The 18,721-nt window shown below is 34.2% G+C and overlaps 1 protein-coding gene across 1 annotated transcript; it reads right to left on the bottom strand.

Moving 5' to 3' along the window:
* Positions 1-9,839: 9,839 nt before the first annotated feature.
* LOC114284848 (GTP-binding protein YPTM2) lies at positions 9,840-14,589 on the bottom strand. Its single transcript, XM_082902249.1, has 8 exons — positions 14,332-14,589; positions 13,755-13,827; positions 12,724-12,771; positions 12,586-12,633; positions 11,361-11,432; positions 11,113-11,268; positions 10,911-11,014; positions 9,840-10,172 (listed from the first exon to the last, which is right to left on the bottom strand). Exons 1-8 carry the CDS (start codon positions 14,343-14,345, stop codon positions 10,076-10,078), a joined length of 612 nt encoding a protein of 203 aa, XP_082758375.1. The 5' UTR covers positions 14,346-14,589; the 3' UTR covers positions 9,840-10,075.
* Positions 14,590-18,721: the final 4,132 nt, after the last annotated feature.

The raw sequence follows: 18,721 nt of genomic DNA, 5'->3' as shown, positions 1-18,721 counted from the left end.
TAGGTGTGGCTAAGAAGAAGGGTTCGCCGAGGGATTGATCTCCTCTTCGGGGTTTTCTCATCCTCGGAGAAGTCACCTCCTCGGAGAGGTCACCCCCTCGGATAAGGTGGTTAGAGAGAATATCCCCCATGTGCCTTGCACATGGGCTCCATCCTACATCATGAGGTGCCTATAAATAGCACCCACCCATAGCTTTACAGGGGATGGATTTTGGAGATTTTTGAACTCTTGGGAAAGAACTAATTTCCCTTCTCCATTATCAACCTTGAGAGTGAAAGTGGGAGATCAATGGGAGAGCCTTGCCATTATTCTATTCTCTAGCCATTTTGCCTTCTTCTTCACCCAATCTCTTATCTCCATCATCTCCTTTGTTGTTGTGTTCCTAAGTTGAGATTATTGAAGAATCTAAGCCTCTCATCATATTCTAGAGAATTCGAAGTTGTTCTTCAAGGATCTTCGAAGATCTTCGAATTTTCCAACTCCTTTCTTGAACCCTCTCCTACATTGATTAATTTGATTTTTTTTATATGTATAATTATTTCAACAGGTCTTATAAGATAAACGATTTAAAATACTAAAGTAGACTCAGTAAATCTACAACAAAGCAATTGGACAAGTCCAATTGATTTTATCAATCAGAGAGGAGTGACTTCCACAAGAAAAGTATTACTTCGCATTTTAGAAAGAGTAATACTACAAATTTAGAAAAATTTATCTAGAAACACTAATGTGTGGTTCAAATTCATTCTGCACGTGGACCTTGCAATACACACTTTCAATCTCCATAACACACCTCATTATTGACCCAAATTTGGGATGATAAAACTTGGATTTCGAGACTTACTATTTTGGAAAATATTATTTAATTGGGATTGGAAAGCAATAGGACTGTCTAATCTGGCCCATTCCAAATCTATTTTGACAATTTAAATAATTCATTTTATAAAATCTGTTAAGAAAATTATGTCAAGATTAAAATTGATTGGACATCAATAACTAGTTGATTGGATCACCGTTGTCTAAGAAATAATGAACAAATTAAATAGATACTAATATTTATTTAATTTAATTAAGCTAATCTATAGATTTTACAAACTGAATGAATCAATCTTTCAAATAGACTCGACACAGACCCCGGATTGGACGGTGTTAATTTCAAAGATAACTATGACAAAGATGTGTGCTTTTCTCGAGTGGCCAGTTTGCCCAAAGACTGGAAATAAGGAAAGGATCAAACTTTCAACAGGTTTTACTCCTGTGTGGTGACGAACATATAAGGCAATACATAATATTTGATATTAGGAATATTATACGGAATTTTCTGTTTTTAAAATTTTCCAATCTTTTGTCCCAATATCACACCGAACTACTCGATGCATGCACTAAAGACGTATTTCATCTTCCACGTAGTTGTTGGATAATTTTCACTGTATTTAATTAAGTTAAATTTTGTTATGTACAAAACAACAATAAGAATATAAAGAAATAAAGAAAAGGAGAGAATATGTTTGATTACAAAAATCAAACTCGAAATAATAAATAAATAAATAAAACCACAGATTTTATTTTGTTACAAAAACAAAAATAAAATCTGATTAAATAAACAAATAAAAACATAATAAAATTAAACAACTTACTTGGTTAATTTATTTGAATAACTTTTCTGATCAAGTCCAGTGTTTAACACTGTGTCCTTAAGACAGATTCGTCCTCTCCACGGTGCTATCAGAATTTGGACGTCTATCTCCCAGGATAAAATGATCTTATCAGCGAATAAAAGCAGCACTACAATTTAATCGTTCGTCGAACACACAAAGTGTTTACACTCTTTCTTTCAAAAATAAAATGCAGCAAAATGCAGAGATTTAAAGCAGAGGATGGAGTACAAAAATTGGAGTAAAATCCAAATGGGAGGCTAGTCTATTTATAGATGTAAAGGTGGCTCTAGGTTTTGAATTGAACAGGTATGAAACCTGTTAGTTTCAAATTTAAACAGATTTGAATCTGTTGGATTAATAATTCAAACAGATAAAACCGGGAAGGGCTCTGTTTGGATTGGATGAACAATAAATCCAAACCAGTTTAATTTGAATTCTGAATTTTATTTTAATAAAAAATAAAATTAAATTCAAATGTTTTTGGCCCAAAAAGATTAGAAGCCCAACCCAACCACGCACCCGCGCCCAAGCCCCACCCGACCGGACGGACGGCGGCGGCGGCGTGCGCGCGCGTGTGGTGATTTTTGGGTCCAATGGGTCTAGCCCATTTTGCCCATAACCTCTCCCTCTAAAACACTTGGGTACCCCTTGGGGCACACCCCAAGTATCTCACCCTAAGCCTTATAAACCCTTTCAAAACTTCCCACCAAATCAATGTGGGACAAGCCAATTTACAACCTTAAAGAATTTCCACCAAAACTCCATTTCCATGGAGCACACTTTGGCTTCAATTTTCCATTCACTCGGTAATGGTTTTGAGCAACCAAATATACCACGTGAATCACAGCGCGGCATAGAACGCGTTACCACTTTGACCCGAGTAAATCGATGCTCGGGACCCACCTAAAAAATAGACCAAACTTGAGAAAAAATTCTGGTTTTACCCAGAATTTTTCTACCATTTCCAACAATCCCCTACATGAATGGAATTTGATGACAACGGAAATGCAACAATATGCAGACTTTTACGAAAGAGTATAAGTTGAAAATATCTTGCATCAGGATAGGTAGTTTTCGGCCTTGAACCTTCCCTAGTGATAACCTATCGGACTTACTAGCTAACCAATGGACGTGATGCCTTGAATTGTTCAGCCGTTTGTGTAAGTCAAGACAATAGATTTCACACAGAATATCTTCTAACACATCGTGGTTCTCACTGTTGTGTTCATTTTGGCCTTGAACGCGCCTGGTTTTCATAGGTGTTTCTAGAGAATTTAGCCTTTTCATTCTCATAGAACCAGCCCTAGTTCAACACTGATATAGGTGATTCTTATTGTGAGTATCTCCTTATACTTGTCTTGATTTTATGCCTTAATCAAGATATAAGTAATCATTAAAAGCAAAGCTTATCCTTATACCCCTGCAGACAACATATGTTGCAGATATCACTCTCACCATAGGAATGGGTAGGAATTTTAATCCCTTGGTGATTTCTGGCGAGCCGTACATAACTTAGTTGTCCCTTTGAATTTAGTTCTTGGGATCTCCAGTCATATAAGTAGGGTTACCATTATGACGACTCTTATGTAATAGGCTTTAATCCCATCCCCTTTGATGAACTATACACTAGCTCTTTTGTCAAACCTTTTGTTAACGGATCCGCAATATTCTCTTTAGATTTTATATAATCTATTGAGATTATTCCGTTTGACAACAATTGCCTTACGGTATTATGTCGACGACGAATATGTCGTGACTTACCATTATACATGTGATTTTGTGCTCTGCCTATTGCAGATTGACTATCACAATGAATGCAAATAGCTGGCACAGGTTTTGGCCACATTGGAATGTCTTCTAAGAAGTGACGAAGCCATTCTGCTTCTTCACCTGCTTTGTCTAAAGCAATGAACTCAGATTCTATTGTAGATCGTGCGATGCAAGTTTGTTTCGTGGACTTCCAAGAAACAGTAGCGCCTCCTAGAGTAAAGACATATCCACTAGTGGATTTTGAATCTTTAGTATCCGATATCTAATTGGCATCACAATAACCTTCGAGTACTGCTGGATATCGAGTAAAGTTCAAACCATGATCACGAGTAAATCTTAGATATCTAAGAACCCGAATGATCGCTTTCCAATGGTCTTCTCCAGGGTTACTAGTGTACCTACTCAATTTACTGATAGCATAAGCTATATCAGGACGAGTACAATTCATTAGGGACATTAGGCTTCCAATGATTTGGGAGTATTTTAACTGAAACACTGCATCACCTTTATTTTTCGATAAACAAAGACTGATGTCTACAGGTGTTCTAGCTAAATTCAAATCATCCTTGATAAATTTATCAAGAGTTTTCTCAATATAATGAGATTGAGACAATGTATATCCGTCAGATGTTTTAGTAATTTTCATTCCTAATATAACATCTGCGACCCTCATATCTTTCATATCAAATATTTTGTTAAGCATCTGCTTAGTTGATTTGATCATGTTTTGACTGCTTCCAATGATAAGCATGTCATCCACATAAAGACAAACTATGACATATCCTTGGTTAGTGTTTTTAACATAGACGCATTTGTCATATTCGTTTATCTTAAACCCATTAGTAAGCATTGCATGATCAAATTTTTCATGCCATTGCTTAGGTGCTTGTTTTAATCCATAAAGGGATTTTACAAGTCGACAAACTTTCTTTTCTTGCCCTGATACTACAAACCCTTCGGGTTGTTCCATATAGATCTCTTCATTTAGATCACCATTTAAAAAAGCTGTCTTAACATCCATTTGATGTATTTCTAAATTAAACAACGCTGCTATAGAAATAAGCATGCGAATGGATGCTATTCTTGTCACAGGGGAATATGTGTCAAAATAGTCCAGACCTTCCTTTTGTCTGTGACCTTTAACAACAAGTCTTGCTTTATACTTGTCAATTGAACCATCTGCTTTCATTTTTCTCTTGAATATCCATTTATATCCAAGAGGTTTAGAACCTGGTAGAAGATCCACCAATTCCCAAGTATGATTTTGCATAATGGATTCAATTTCATTATTAACAGCCTCTTTCTTCAAAGGTGCTTCAGGACCTGTCATTGCTGCCTTAAAGCTTTGAGGTTCATTTTCTAACAAGTATGTCAGAAAAATCTGGACCAAAAGATTTTGATGTTCTCGCTCTTTTACTTCATCTTGGTTCATCATTAGTTAAATCCTGTTGGTCGAGACTATTACTAGTCTCTTGTGTTTGATTATCATTAGTCTCTTAACTTTGTGTACAATTATAAGTTCTTTTCTATGAACTTAATTCCTGTCCTTTCTTATAAGGAAAGACATGTTCAAAAAACACAGCATTCCTTGACTCTATAATAGTGTTCACATTTATATCAGGTATTTCTGATTTATAAGTCAGAAACCGATATACAATACTATTCTGAGCATAACCAATAAACACACAGTCTACTGTTTTTGGTCCAATCTTAGTCTTTTTAGGAACAGGAACTTCAACTTTTTCCAAACACCCCTACATTTTTAAGTATTTGTAGGAAGGTGGTCGGCCTTTCCACAATTCATAAGGAGTGCTGTTGGTTTTCTTGTGGGGTATTCTATTAAGAACATAATTAGCAGACAATATTGCTTCCCCCCACAAGTTCTGTGGTAAACCTGAACTTAGTAACATGGCATTCATCATTTCTTTGAGGGTTCTACTCTTCCTTTCAGCAATTCCATTTTGCTGTGGAGAATAAGGGGCTGTAGTTTGGTGAATAATGCCATGTTGTGCACAAAATTCATTTAATGGTGCATCATAATCACCACCCCTATCACTTCTAATATAAATCAATGAATTTTAAAACAAATTCAAGAAAAAACCAAAATAATTATGACTACTCAAGTCAGAATTAATGTTTTGACAAAATCATATCCTCATAAAAAAATTTGCCTAAGAATCAAACAATTCAAAAACCCATTTGATTGTATACATTCTTCCAACTCAATAACAAATAAATGTCACTGTCATAAAAATATTTGTGACAGAAGAAAATTAAATTATCTCAACTAATGCAAGAGATACACCCCCATATTAATAAAATGGTTCATGGTTTAACAAATTCTACTACGCAAGTAAAATAATTATTAATGACATCTCATGTCACATAATTCAATAATCAACATAAAAGATTTCTTAAATTACTTCCCAATTAAACGGACCGATATAATTACATACATCTTCATGTTTAAATTTCTCTGGTGTTTAAACACCCATTCAAAATTGATTAGAAATATTCAAATTAACCTGCTTATGTCCAAAGTCAACATAACAATTTATCATTCCAAATCGCTTGAAATTATTGTTAAGAAATAACTGGAGTTGATATCATACATGCATATCAAACGCATCAACTAAGAATAATGAATTAATAAATTAATCATGCATGATCTCATCACTTGCATCATGAAATAAAAGGATTCTCAACTCATAAATAAAATCCAACGCATTTAAACTTTAAACTTCAAAATGACAAAACAAACCTTCATTTAATAAGTTTGATTTGTACATAAATAAACAAATTAAATATGCAATTAAAATGTTCTTGTGAATATATATATATATATATATATATTTTCCGACTCAAGTGCAGAAACAATTCAAGACTATGAATCCACATTGTAATAAAAATAAAATATTTTACTCTAGAAACAAATTCTTCCATGTATACTCACGATGATAAAGTCAAAATAATTGACACGTTTTCACAAAGGGTTCAAAAATAAGTGGTCTACCAAACGAAACCATAAGTTACTTACAAAATTAACAGATTGTGACCGAGTCACAAAGTTACATGATTGACTAACAAAATTAATTTTCTAGTTACTAAAACCAGAAAATAAATTACACTACAAAATAATTTTATTTTCCTTGTTACTAAAACTAGTAAAATAAAATATCGAAATAATATCTGATTACAAAAATCAGAAAACCAAACCACAACTTAATTTTCTAGTTACTTAAACCAGAAAATAAATTATAACACAAAATCATTTTATTTTTCTTGTTACTAAAACTAAAAAATACTGTAATTTTATTTTCCTTGTTACTGAAACTAGAAAATAAAATACCACAAAACTATCTGATTACAAAAATCAGAACAAACACAAAATAATTTTCTAGTTACCAAAATCAGAAAATAAATTAAAACACAAAATAATTTTATTTTCTTTGTTACTAAAACTAGAAAATAATATAATTTTATTTTCCTTGTTACTAAAACTAGAAAAATAAAATATCAAAATAATTTTCTGTAACACCAAATAATATTTTGTAATTGTTAATGACACCACTATATTACTACTAGTTGTCAAAGAAAAGAGACAGTATATTACTACTATCTGTCAAATAGCATAAATCACTATTTATTTTTTCAACCAGAATATTAATTTAAAAATACAAAAAATTAAATATAATAAAAATATCAAAAACGAATCTGCCTTAAGATTGTTCAACAGTAGTAAGACCGTGCAAAAAGTAAGTCAAGCTTTATGCAGTTCAACACCAAGCAGTAAAGCAAGCCCATGCACTAATAAGTTGGTAACCCAACAAAGAACACATGCATGCCATGATCATGCATGACAACCAAGGCATGGCCCAACAAGCACTTCCGTTAACAATGAGCAAATCTACAAAATTTGCCGAAGACCAAGTTTGTAGGCCCACATCCATCCTACCTAATGCAAAACAGGAACAATTGCGTCAATTGCGTGCAAGCCACTGCCAAGCGAATACCAAGCAAAAACCGAGCGAGGCCCAACACAGGTACTCTAGGCTGAACAATAATTTTGAATCCAACTAGCGAAGCTCAAATTAAGTTGTGACCAACCGAATCTCGAGGCTGGTGACGAAATTGGCTTCTGCTTTGTTAAACCTAAGCGCAAGGAAGTGGGCAAATGAAGTGGATAAAAATTAACCAAGTCTTTGTGCTTAGCCCAATGCTAGGCCCACTTCGAGGTTGGGCTAAATTGGAGCTCGGCCCTATGGCCAACACCTGCTCTGAAGCAGGACAATCATTGGAGTTCGGTCCAATGCATGAGCACCACTCCAAAGAGGATACTAGGAAGTTCGGCTTGCGTGCAAGGTTTGCTTTGAAGCAAGCCAAGCAACAAGTTAGACCTCTAGGTTGGACAACCATTCCGAAATGGACCAACTAGGAGAAGGCCAACATACCAAAGGTCTTTCTTGATCTCACAAGAGACAAACCACTCTACTCCTCTCCCTCTGTCTGAACATAACTTGAAGACATGGAAGTGTAGAGGGACAAGGCATACACATGACAAACCTGCACCTGAGTATTAGGCAAAGTGGTCGTTCTTCTCCAATGGGAGAGACGATCACAAATGAGACAAACATGACAGACCGGCACCTGAGTGTCAAGCGGAGTGGTCGTCCTCCTCCAATGGGAGATGACCACGAACAGACAAAAAAGACAAATGATGGAAAGAGAAGGTCTTGGAGGACAAGCAAACTCTTCCTATAAAAGGTAAGCACTATTCACCCTCAAGGCATCTGAAATCTACACACTCAACATATTCACTCTTTGATTCTCTTTTCTTCTTCTCTCCTAGTCCCTGACTTTACCATCGAAGGAGTTTTTGACCAAACCCTAGTCGGTCAGTCTCACCATTTGTTACTATATACAGATCTTCACTTCCTGGATCGTGCTGTTGTTCCACGAAATTCTACCATTCTTCATAGTGGAGAAATTATCCCTGCATAAATGGCACCGTCTATGAAAACCTAGCTCCACATGGACCCACACCCTTGGGGGGCTAATGAGGGGTCCGAATGCATCCCACATCGATCCGCTAGAAACTCTTGACTTACCTTATAAGTGTGTCATACCCACAAACCTCCAAGAAGCCTTTTCTAATGAAGGAAAAACAAAACCGTGCGTACCTCTGTAATACAAAGCGAACAATATCTTGGTACGTTTTACAGCAATGGGGTGATCCGCACACTTATGAAGACAAAGCTATTTATTTTTGTCACTTTCTATTTTAAAGATTTACCTACAAATTCTGTTTTGTGCACTTATATAAATTCGGTCCAAGTGTGAATCAATCCAATGGCGTTGATGTTCACCCGTGGGACTAAATTCATAATTTAGAAATTTTAAGAAATTTCATCCACCACATCATCACTAACAACTTCATCACACTACCACCACTACTAATCCATTATCATCACCATTACTCCACTACCACTTCATTGCCACCATCGTCACTATTCCACCACCATGCCACCATTGCTACCGCTGCCATCTCTTTGCCACTCCCACCACAACCACTACTCCACCGCCACCATTTATTGAAAGAAAAAAAAAAATTAATAAAGTAAATAGATTGATCGAATTCATTTATTGAACCTACATTCAATACAAGCCAAATCACTTAAACTCGTTTATCAAGTAGATGAATTTGGGTGCGTAACCTGCTTTGATCTATCTGAACCCACTTGGCTGCAACCTCTAAAAGTGACCTTGGCAATTGCATTTTTCACGTTGCATCTGCATCTCCCTTATCAGTTACATCTACAACTAAAAAAAATTAAGCCTTTTCTTTTGTTATTGGGGCAAGATAAAAACAGTTAATGCTATGGTTCATGAGATTTAAGTACAAGATTTTAAACAACATATGCTGCGACACAAATATATTGGTATAAGACATAAAAAGTAAGATTTATTAAATCAATGTGTAGACGATATATTATTTGATATTCAACATTTAGTCGCTACAACAATATTGAGAATGTACAATCAGCAGATTGCTATCACATCCACAAACACCACAGCCATTTCCAATGTTTTTTAGAACTTTCTGCCCAAACCTTTTATGTAGATCAATCATCTCATCCATGAAAATATTAATTCGAAAAAAAAAAAGCTTCGCCCAATAACCAAATGCAACAAGTCACATGGAATGCGATACTACTAACTCTTCCTTCAGAAAACCAAACTACCAAGCATTAGGTCAAAGAAAAAGATGAGATGAATCTTTGCTTAGGAAGTTGTTCCATAACCCGTCAATTTATTCAGGTGGAATATAAAACATTATTGGGATGATTCCTATCGCCAACATCCATATGCAGCGGGGAAAGCAAAAAGGCAACATAAAGGAGAAGAGAACAATGGCAAACAATGATTTTCAGCAATATTCCTACTTTGTACAAATGTTCTTTAAACCACAAAATACATTGAAAAGAATGGAGGTTTAAAACAGCAACAAACAGCAGGGACAACTAAAGCAAATCATGATGAACCGTCTTCTTCACAATCAAAGTTAACTAAGTGAAACTAGTTTTACATGTGATGGCGAACACAGGTGGGCATATCTAGCAGACTGTCTTTTAATACTCCTTCCCCCTTCAAGTAGAACAGCAACCGGACTTCTGATTGACAGGCTGTCCACGGATCTGAACTGTTGGAGGCCTGGCATTGTTCATTGCAGGTTGGCTTGCCATCCTGTAAATACCAAGCAAAAGACAGTGGGCATTGTCAGGTAAGATACATACAAATTATCAACTGCATTGGGCAATGGCAGAGCCGCTAAGGGACTTTTAGGAAATTACATTTTATACTAAGATTTTGAAAATGTTTTCAATTTTTTCCTTGTAAAATTATATATATACTCTTTTTAAGATTTTCTCATTCTTCTTCCAAGAAACTCGACATGCCATTAATTAAAACATGGGCATAGATTGGCTCCTCCTTTATTACACAAATAAATCTAAGAAAACATTTCTTTTTATTATGTATAATTAATTGACATTTTTTTATTTGATATTACTTTAGAGTTCCACAGATTTCAATGTTAAAGACTGTTTTATTGTAGTGTATGTATCCTATTAGATTAGTATTAAAATATTGATAATTGATTTTTTTAAACCAAACTAAACTTTGTGCTTCAAACTGACCTAACCCAATAATTTTTCGTAGGTTGTGTTCGGTCTAGGATTTGAGGAGGATTTGTGGATGGAAAGGAAAAGGAAATGGAAATGTGACAAAAATTTCATCCATTTTTCCCTTCCTAATTATTTTCTCTACACAAATCCCTCTTCAAATCCTTGATCCAAAAACACCCTTAATATTTGTTCCCCTCAACTAAAATCCTAGCTCACCACTGGTATTAGGTAAAGAAAGTTATCTTCCATGTTCAATTTCCATACTGAACTAATGCAACATTGCATAAAAATACAGTACCTGTTCTTGATCTCAGCAGCCATGGCCATGAAAGCTTGTTCCACATTGGTAGCATTTTTTGCACTTGTTTCCAGGAAAGGAATTCCAATTTCATCCGCAAATTCCTGAACAAAATAAACAGGAAACCGAGTCATTAAATTCTACAGTCAGTAATAGAGATCACCCATTAATGAATGAAATAAACAAAGTATATTAGCATTACCTTTGCCGTCTCATAGGACACAACCTTCTGTGCTGTGAGGTCACACTTGTTTCCAACAAGAAGCTTGTTTACATTCTCACTTGCGTAGCGGTCAATTTCACTTAACCATTGCTTGACATTGTTAAAACTCTCCTGATCTGTCACATCATAAACAACCTGCCAAAAAAACCATCAGAATAATATTCATTCCTTGATGTAATGAAAACTTGGGGAATATGATGTATTCACAAGAAAATTCAGTTACTTACAATAATGCCATGTGCACCACGATAGTAACTGCTAGTAATTGTCCTAAAACGTTCTTGTCCAGCAGTGTCCCACTTCATTCAAGAGAAAAGAAGGGGTGACAGAGTTGTTAGCAAGAAAACAATAACAAAAAAAAAAAAAATTAGTCTTAAACAAAAAACTTAATCCTATAATTAACAGCTGGATTTTTTCATGACTAAAGTTATCCTTCAAATATTTATAGAATTTAAGTTTTTTTTTTTTGGTGCAAAATTTCCACTGCAATATAGCAAAGGAATTTCATTATGTAGTGTCACATGCTATGAAGCACGGACACGTCTCTGGAGGCAGCGTATGGGTGTCGGACACGGACACGCAGTAGACACATGTCCGACACTCGACCTAATGTGTCCTTATTTTTTTTTTTTAATTTTTGCAGGCGGACACTCTTTCAGACACACTTGACACGTCGTGGACACGTTGGAAACAGAAAGAAACCCTAACCAGGAGACAGAGAGAAACCCTAACGCATTGAAGATAGAGAGAGTGAAAAAGAGAAAGAGAAAGAGAAAGAGAAAGAGAGAGAGAGGAAGAACCCGTTGAAGCCTAGATCGAGTCCTCCTTGTCTCTGATCGAGGTATTTCTTTCACGTCTCTGTTCGTCTCCTCTCTCTCTCTGTGTTCGTCTCTCATCGTCTTCATCTCCTCTCTCTCTGTTCTTGCCTCTCGCGCTCTGATCGTCGCCGTCTCCTCTTTGCTCTGTCTCTCCCTTTTTTTTTGTTTGACTCTTCACTTTTTCTTCCCTCTTCCTTTATTATCGTGTCACTCCCTCCCTATTCTTTTTATTCTTTTTTCTTTTTTGTACCTTTTTTTGTAAATAAATAATATAAATAAATACAAATAATATATTTATTTTTTAATTTTACACATAATAAATAAAATAAATGAATAAAAATAGTATATATTTTTTAATTTTACATATAATAAATAATAAAAATAGTATATATTTTTTAATTTTACATATAATATATATAAAAAATTATATTTATTAAACGTGTCCCCAGCATGTCGTGTCCTTTATTTTTTTAAAATTTACGTATTTACGTGTCCGTGTCGTGTCCCGTGTCCGTGTCCGTGCTACATAGGTCACGTGTTTTCCCAAAGACTCCTAACAAAAGCAACATTAAAGCTGAAAACTAAAATTTAAAGCCTTAATAAATAGAGAGTTTATGATGCAATTAAAACTTACAATCTGGAGTTTAATGGTTTTCCCATCCTGCTCGACTGTGCGGATTTTCTGCATTAGTGGACATAAAAATAATTACTACCTTAGATTAATGTCAAAATAATATGATACAAGCCAAGGGAAATAAAAGAGTTTGCTTACAAAGTCAACTCCAATAGTGCTAATATAACTTTCCAGATATGAGTCATCCTGATTATAGAAATAATAAAAATGGTAAACAAAGTTAGCAGTAGTCTGGATACAAGAAGTAGTTTTGAACAATAACACAATCACATGAACATAACATGGAGAAATGAAGCATGCTTCCCAATTATAAAGCCAAACTGTTTATAATTGGTGAAGTTTCACAACGGCCGATATATGCCAACTGCGATTCTGTCGGTTTCTCAACCATTAAATCAGGGGCTCAACTCCTTCCTTCTCTTGCAAGTTAAAGAAAAATGCATGTACCATGGAAAATATTAGACTTGTGCTTAAGTCAGAATTTTAGTACAAAATGTTACTTGTGTAATCTTAATCCACATCACAACAACCTCCCACTCACACAAGCACCAGCAGATCTGTTGCAAAACTAACCTAACTACTTGAGCTTGACTAGTCTTTGGCTCGTTTCATAAACAAGGCAAGCTTAAACACATTTTAAAATTAAGTTTTCGATCCAAACTTGAACAACCTACAACTCGCTTGATTCAGACATATGCACTATGAAAAACCAAGTTACTCAATTCTGGCTTGTCATCAATATGATATTTAGCTCATTTGACATCTGGTCAAAAGATAAACAAGCCAAGTTTAAACACGTTTTGAAACTAATTGTGCTTTCATTTCAAGCCAAACTTGAAATCTCGTTTACAACTCTATATATCTGAGTAAATGTCAGTATCCTGCAGGCCTTTAGTGAACAAAATCAAGCTAGAAATCTAAAATTATGCTTTGTAGCAGGTGAAAATCATATAGAGAAATAAAAAATTAGCTCAATCTTAAAAAGAAGGCTTTCAAAGGAATCGTTAATAATACACATGTATGCCATGACAATTGCTCATAGACAATGAAGCAAGAGTTCATATAGTTGCAATTTGGGAGTATAAAAATAGATTGAGAATTTGACATCCAGATTCAACCAAAAGACAAACGAAAAAACAAGAAAGCTTTGAGATAATCTAAGAACTTACAGCAAACCTCAAAAGGAGACACGATTTGCCGACACCCGAATCTCCAATGAGCAAAAGCTTAAACAGGTAGTCACTGCAAGTAAGGACAATATATACATATATATATATATATATATATATATATATATATTTGTATTAGTCTTGGACAAAGAATATGGAAAGAAAAAAATTTACGAAGAATCCCAAATTTAAAAACTTTTTTTTAGATTTCCAACGCAAACTCACAGTAATACAATCAATTCATATAATTCAAAATGGCATTCACAGTTCAAAAGAAAATTATGAATAAATTCACAGAACTAGCTTCATCGATCACGGCCCAACAAAATTGACAAAAACTAGTGAATAGATCTGAAACCATATCACCGACAGGTCTATGGATCACATCACAAGACTACACCAAGCATGAAAACAACACCAAAAACCTAAAAATGAATTTCAAAAAAAATAATAATAATAATCACAAAATCAATAAATTCGCAACATATTTACGAAGAACAAATCATTATAGATCTAGACAATGAAAAAAGAATACAACTTCGATAGGTTTGAATCAGCAATTTATAGGGAAACTTACTATTCAGGATTCATGGCTGTGTGGAATTAAGATGGATTCAATCGTCAACAATACGGTGATTATGCGTCTTTACGGCGATAATTGGCCGGAGTTTGCAATCGGCGCCGGGAGAGAGAGAAAGAAAGAGAGAGATTTGAGAATCGGAACAGGAGGAATAGAGAGAGGGAGGTCCCAAATTCTTTTAAGAGCCAACAATGTCGGAGCCATGGGGTGTGGCGTAGCAAATTGAAATACTGCTTGCCACGTGTCTGTCATATTAAGCTATTATTTGGGTACATAATGGGGGTGTTTGGGAAAAAAAAAATAGCCTAGGTTAAAATTCACAAAAGGATAAAATAGGCTAAAATAGTTAATAAGACAAAATATCACATTAAACTCATAATCATTTCACTTTTTCTCTCACAAACATCACATCTAACCATAAAAAAATCCAATTATTTTTCCAAACACAAAAATTTTAGCCTATTAAAATAGTCAAAAACTAAAATAGCCTACTAAAATAGCAACTTCCCAAACGAAGCCAATAAGAGCCAACAATTTCTTTAACTTTTCATTTTTTTAAATCACCAGCTTGTTTGTTTTTGGTTTTTTAAAAATACTGTCCAAATTTTTTATTTTTTATTTTTTGTGTTTTTCTATTTTTACAATATTTTAAACATTTTTTTTAATTTTTAAACACACTTAACATAAATATACATAAAAAGTATAATTTTTGTAAAAAAAATATTTTAAAAATTCACTAAATATGAAAAATACAAAAAAAAAAGAAGAAAATTTAGTATATTTTTTATATTTTTATGTATTTATTAATTTTTAAAATATTTTTTCACAATTTTTTTTTTACTTTTAGATACATCTAAATACGGTGCATCTAAAAAAGTTAAAAAAATGTTTAAAATTTAAAAAATATTCATCAAAAACAAAAAAAAAATGAAAAATAAAAAACTCAATTTTTAAAAAATTTAATCCAAAAAATTTAAACCAAACAAACACATTATTGTTTCTATTTTTTTTAATAAAAAGTTTAAAAAGTTTGCTTATTTAGATCCATTCAAACGATTTCTAAGCTTTAACTTGACTTTTTAGCTGTTTAACTAATTTAGGCCAAGTTTGACATGACCTAAATAATACAAAAAGTTAAAAAGTCACTATTCTATTTGAGTCACATCATCTTATTTAAATCACATCACTTCTCTAACACATCACATCAAACTCAACCCATATAAGTCAATAAGTCAAAAAAGTACACTTTTTTAGAATATCTCAAACTAACCCTTAATTTGACTAAGTCTTCATTTGACATGAGATTAAAATGAGATTGAGGGCGAAAATAGTTACGAAAATATAAAATAGATTAAAAAGTCAGTAAGACAAAAAATGACACATCTAAATCATAATCATTTTACTTTTTTCTCTCACAAAAGTTTAAAAAATTCAAAAAACTAAATCCAAACGAAGTTTTTAGTCCCAAACTAAAAATTAAAAAGTCAAAAAGACAATTCACTTTTCAAACGAAGCCTAAATTAATTTCGTTTAAGAAGAACTTTTGACTTTTGACTATTCATATATGTAACATTTTTTATTTATTAAATTAATTTATTTTATCTTTTTATACTAACTTAACCACTTTAATCATTTACAGACAAAGCCTAATTGGTCTCTGAGGTCTTCTTGTATATGTTGTGAGTTGTGTGTGACAAAGCCATTTTTAGGTCGTGATAGTAGTTCTATAAAATAAGAATAATGCTTGGGACCCCCTTTTGGGGGTCACCCCCTCACCCCTTTGTCACGTGGCAGGTGGTGATTGGAGGAGCAGGAAAAAAAGAAAAAAAAAAGAAAAAGTGACCAATGAGAGAGAGAGGGGGTCAAAGGGGGTGGGGGAAAAAGGGGGAATGAATCATTACTCATAAAATAATAGCAAAGCCTAAGTGGTCTCGGAGGTCTTCTTGTATATGTTGTGAGTTGAGTGTGACAAAGCTATTTTTAGGTCACGATAGTAGTTTCATAAAATAATAGCAATGATATGGATTTTAAATAAATATTTGATATTTTAGATTCTTACTTATTTTTATAAAACAAATCATATTATTCCAACTTGAGTCTTGTTTAACTCATGATAGTTGTTGATTTGATTAAAATTTTAAAATAAATAAGTTAAATTTAAATACATTTTAAATTTTATATATTTGATTAAACGCCACTTATTTATAATTTTTATATATATATATATATATTATCTTTTCAAATATAGGGAAATGCACTATCATAAAAATGTGGCTTCCCAAATAATGTTGGTAGAAAGAGAAGTTGAGAAAAATGTTAAATGTGAATGAAGAATTAAAAAAAAATTAAAGGAGTGTGAAATTCAAAACTAATTATAAGAATATGAATTTTTGATCTCTTAGCCATTTTACTTTCTATCTCTTATCCTAACCTATAACAAATTACTTTTTTCCTATCTTACCCTCATAGTAGTCACCTCTTCTCCATTCTTAGCCCTAATCCCATTCTATTCCACCATCTTCCACCGGCTCCAACTCCATTTATTCCCTCGTTCGCCAAACCTACACCTTCCTCTACCACTACTCCCTTGGTTCTTTTTCCATACTATCACAACATTTCTAATTCCTTTTATACACCACCAAAACACCCTAATCCCTTTACCGTTGCCACCACAACAACTCTAATCCCATGCAAATCTCTTTGCAAAACCATGGATTCTCCATTCCCCCACAGCATTACCATCTTCAAACTTGTACGAATTTCTCTAATGTTCACAATCTCCTTCAATCCTTTATAGTAGTGATTTGTAAGGAAGGAGACTGAGAATGAGTAGTGCCATAGAGAAATGATTGACAATGATTGAGGAAGGTGGCCATGTTGTTGGATGACGAAGGAAGAAGTTACAAATAAAAAAGAGAAGATATATATATATATATATAGATAGATAGGAAGAAAAGGATGAGCAATTTAACCATTTCACGGTGAATTTCACACATTTATGATTTTTGTTTTCACCTTTTACTATAAAAATGATTTTCCACAAATTTTAAAACATTCTCTCTTTTTTTCCCATAAGATTGTGCTTAATGCACATCAACATTGTAACAACCCTCACTTTACTCTAGTCATGCTTACATGTATTTACATGATCTTGTCTTATTAAGTTGCATTTGCAAACCTTGATTTGTTTCGCATAAGTGTTGCTTACATGCCTTGTTCCTTGCTTGGTGTGAGTTTGGCCGAGGTCATCTTAAGCCTAGGTTATACCTTTGAACTTCTTATATCTAGGACCATCTTGGAACCACTTTGGTTGACCTCTACCCTCACCCTAACATGTTGGCTGAGATGTCATTATCTAGGCCGAGGTGTTCATCACCAAGGCCGAGATGTGTATTATCTAGGCCGAGATGTTATACCAAAGTGATCTTGTCCCTAGACTGGTACGACCTTGACTGAGGTGTGGCACAGCTAAGCCAAGTGTTGTCCTTTCTAGCCGAGATCATTGAGATCTTACTTGCCGAAGCTTTGTCCTAGCCGAGATCATTACCGCCGAAGTGCCCCTGTCACCTTACTTGTTGCTTACACTTTGTCATGCTCTTGTCTTATCAATCTATCACCTTTTTGAGGAGATCCAATCAGTCGTTGCCACGTGTCCCAACAGAGGGTTAAGTCAGCCGGCAGAGTTAGAAATATATCATTTTGTGTCATATCTTTTGCATGATAGAGAGAGAAGCTCTAGGAAGAGGAGAGGAAGTTGGAGTGAGAGAGCTAGATTCCAAGCTTGATCTTTAGAGTTTGAGCCGTTTAATCTGTGTTTTGAGGTTAGAATCTTGATTTACTTTTGTTATTCTTTATGTTGAGTCGATTGCATTGCATGATCTAGCATGATTCATGAGCCATGCATTGTTTTAAAGCTTGCTTTAGAAAGAGAAAATGATGCTCTTATGTTCTTGAGATAAAACCATATTTTGATCCGAAAGGTTGTAACAAGTTTCATGTTTTTGTGTTTGTTTCCATGAAATCTCCAAGTATGGGTGCCCAGGTCCATGTTTTCAAACTCATCTCATGAAATCTTAGGTTTTGAATAAAGAAGTTATATTCTTGTTCTTCATGTTCTTGTCCTTCATGTTCTTCAAGAGGGAAACCCAGATTTTCCCAGACTTTATTTCCTTGAATGTGGTCGTCGGGAACACACCTCGGTCAAGAGGTGTGGGACCTCGGCCTAGACCTAGTTAGTACCCAGCATGTTTTCCCGAGATGAAAAGGCAGTGTTGTAACTTCCAGCATGTTTTTCTTTGTTTTGACTTGATTTTATAAGGAATGTCGAGATCCTTTCCTGTCATGTAAAGCTTGTTTTAAGGATGCATTTCATATCCATCTTTGAGCA

The sequence above is a fragment of the Camellia sinensis genome, chromosome 13, assembly GCF_055761805.1.
Source record: "Camellia sinensis isolate YWXY chromosome 13, ASM5576180v1, whole genome shotgun sequence".
NCBI lineage: Eukaryota > Viridiplantae > Streptophyta > Magnoliopsida > Ericales > Theaceae > Camellia > Camellia sinensis.
The sequence above is the reverse complement of the archived record's forward strand: the minus strand, read 5'-3'. Positions and strand labels throughout refer to the sequence as shown.

Excerpts from the sequence above, each read along its gene's own strand:
- LOC114284848 (XM_082902249.1), bottom strand. Across the intron at positions 12,634-12,723 it reads GCACTATTGGAGTTGACTTT|AAAATCCGCACAGTCGAGCA; the intron begins GTAAGCAAACTC and ends CCACTAATGCAG. Across the intron at positions 10,173-10,910 it reads GCTGCTGAGATCAAGAACAG|GATGGCAAGCCAACCTGCAA; the intron begins GTACTGTATTTT and ends TGGTATTTACAG.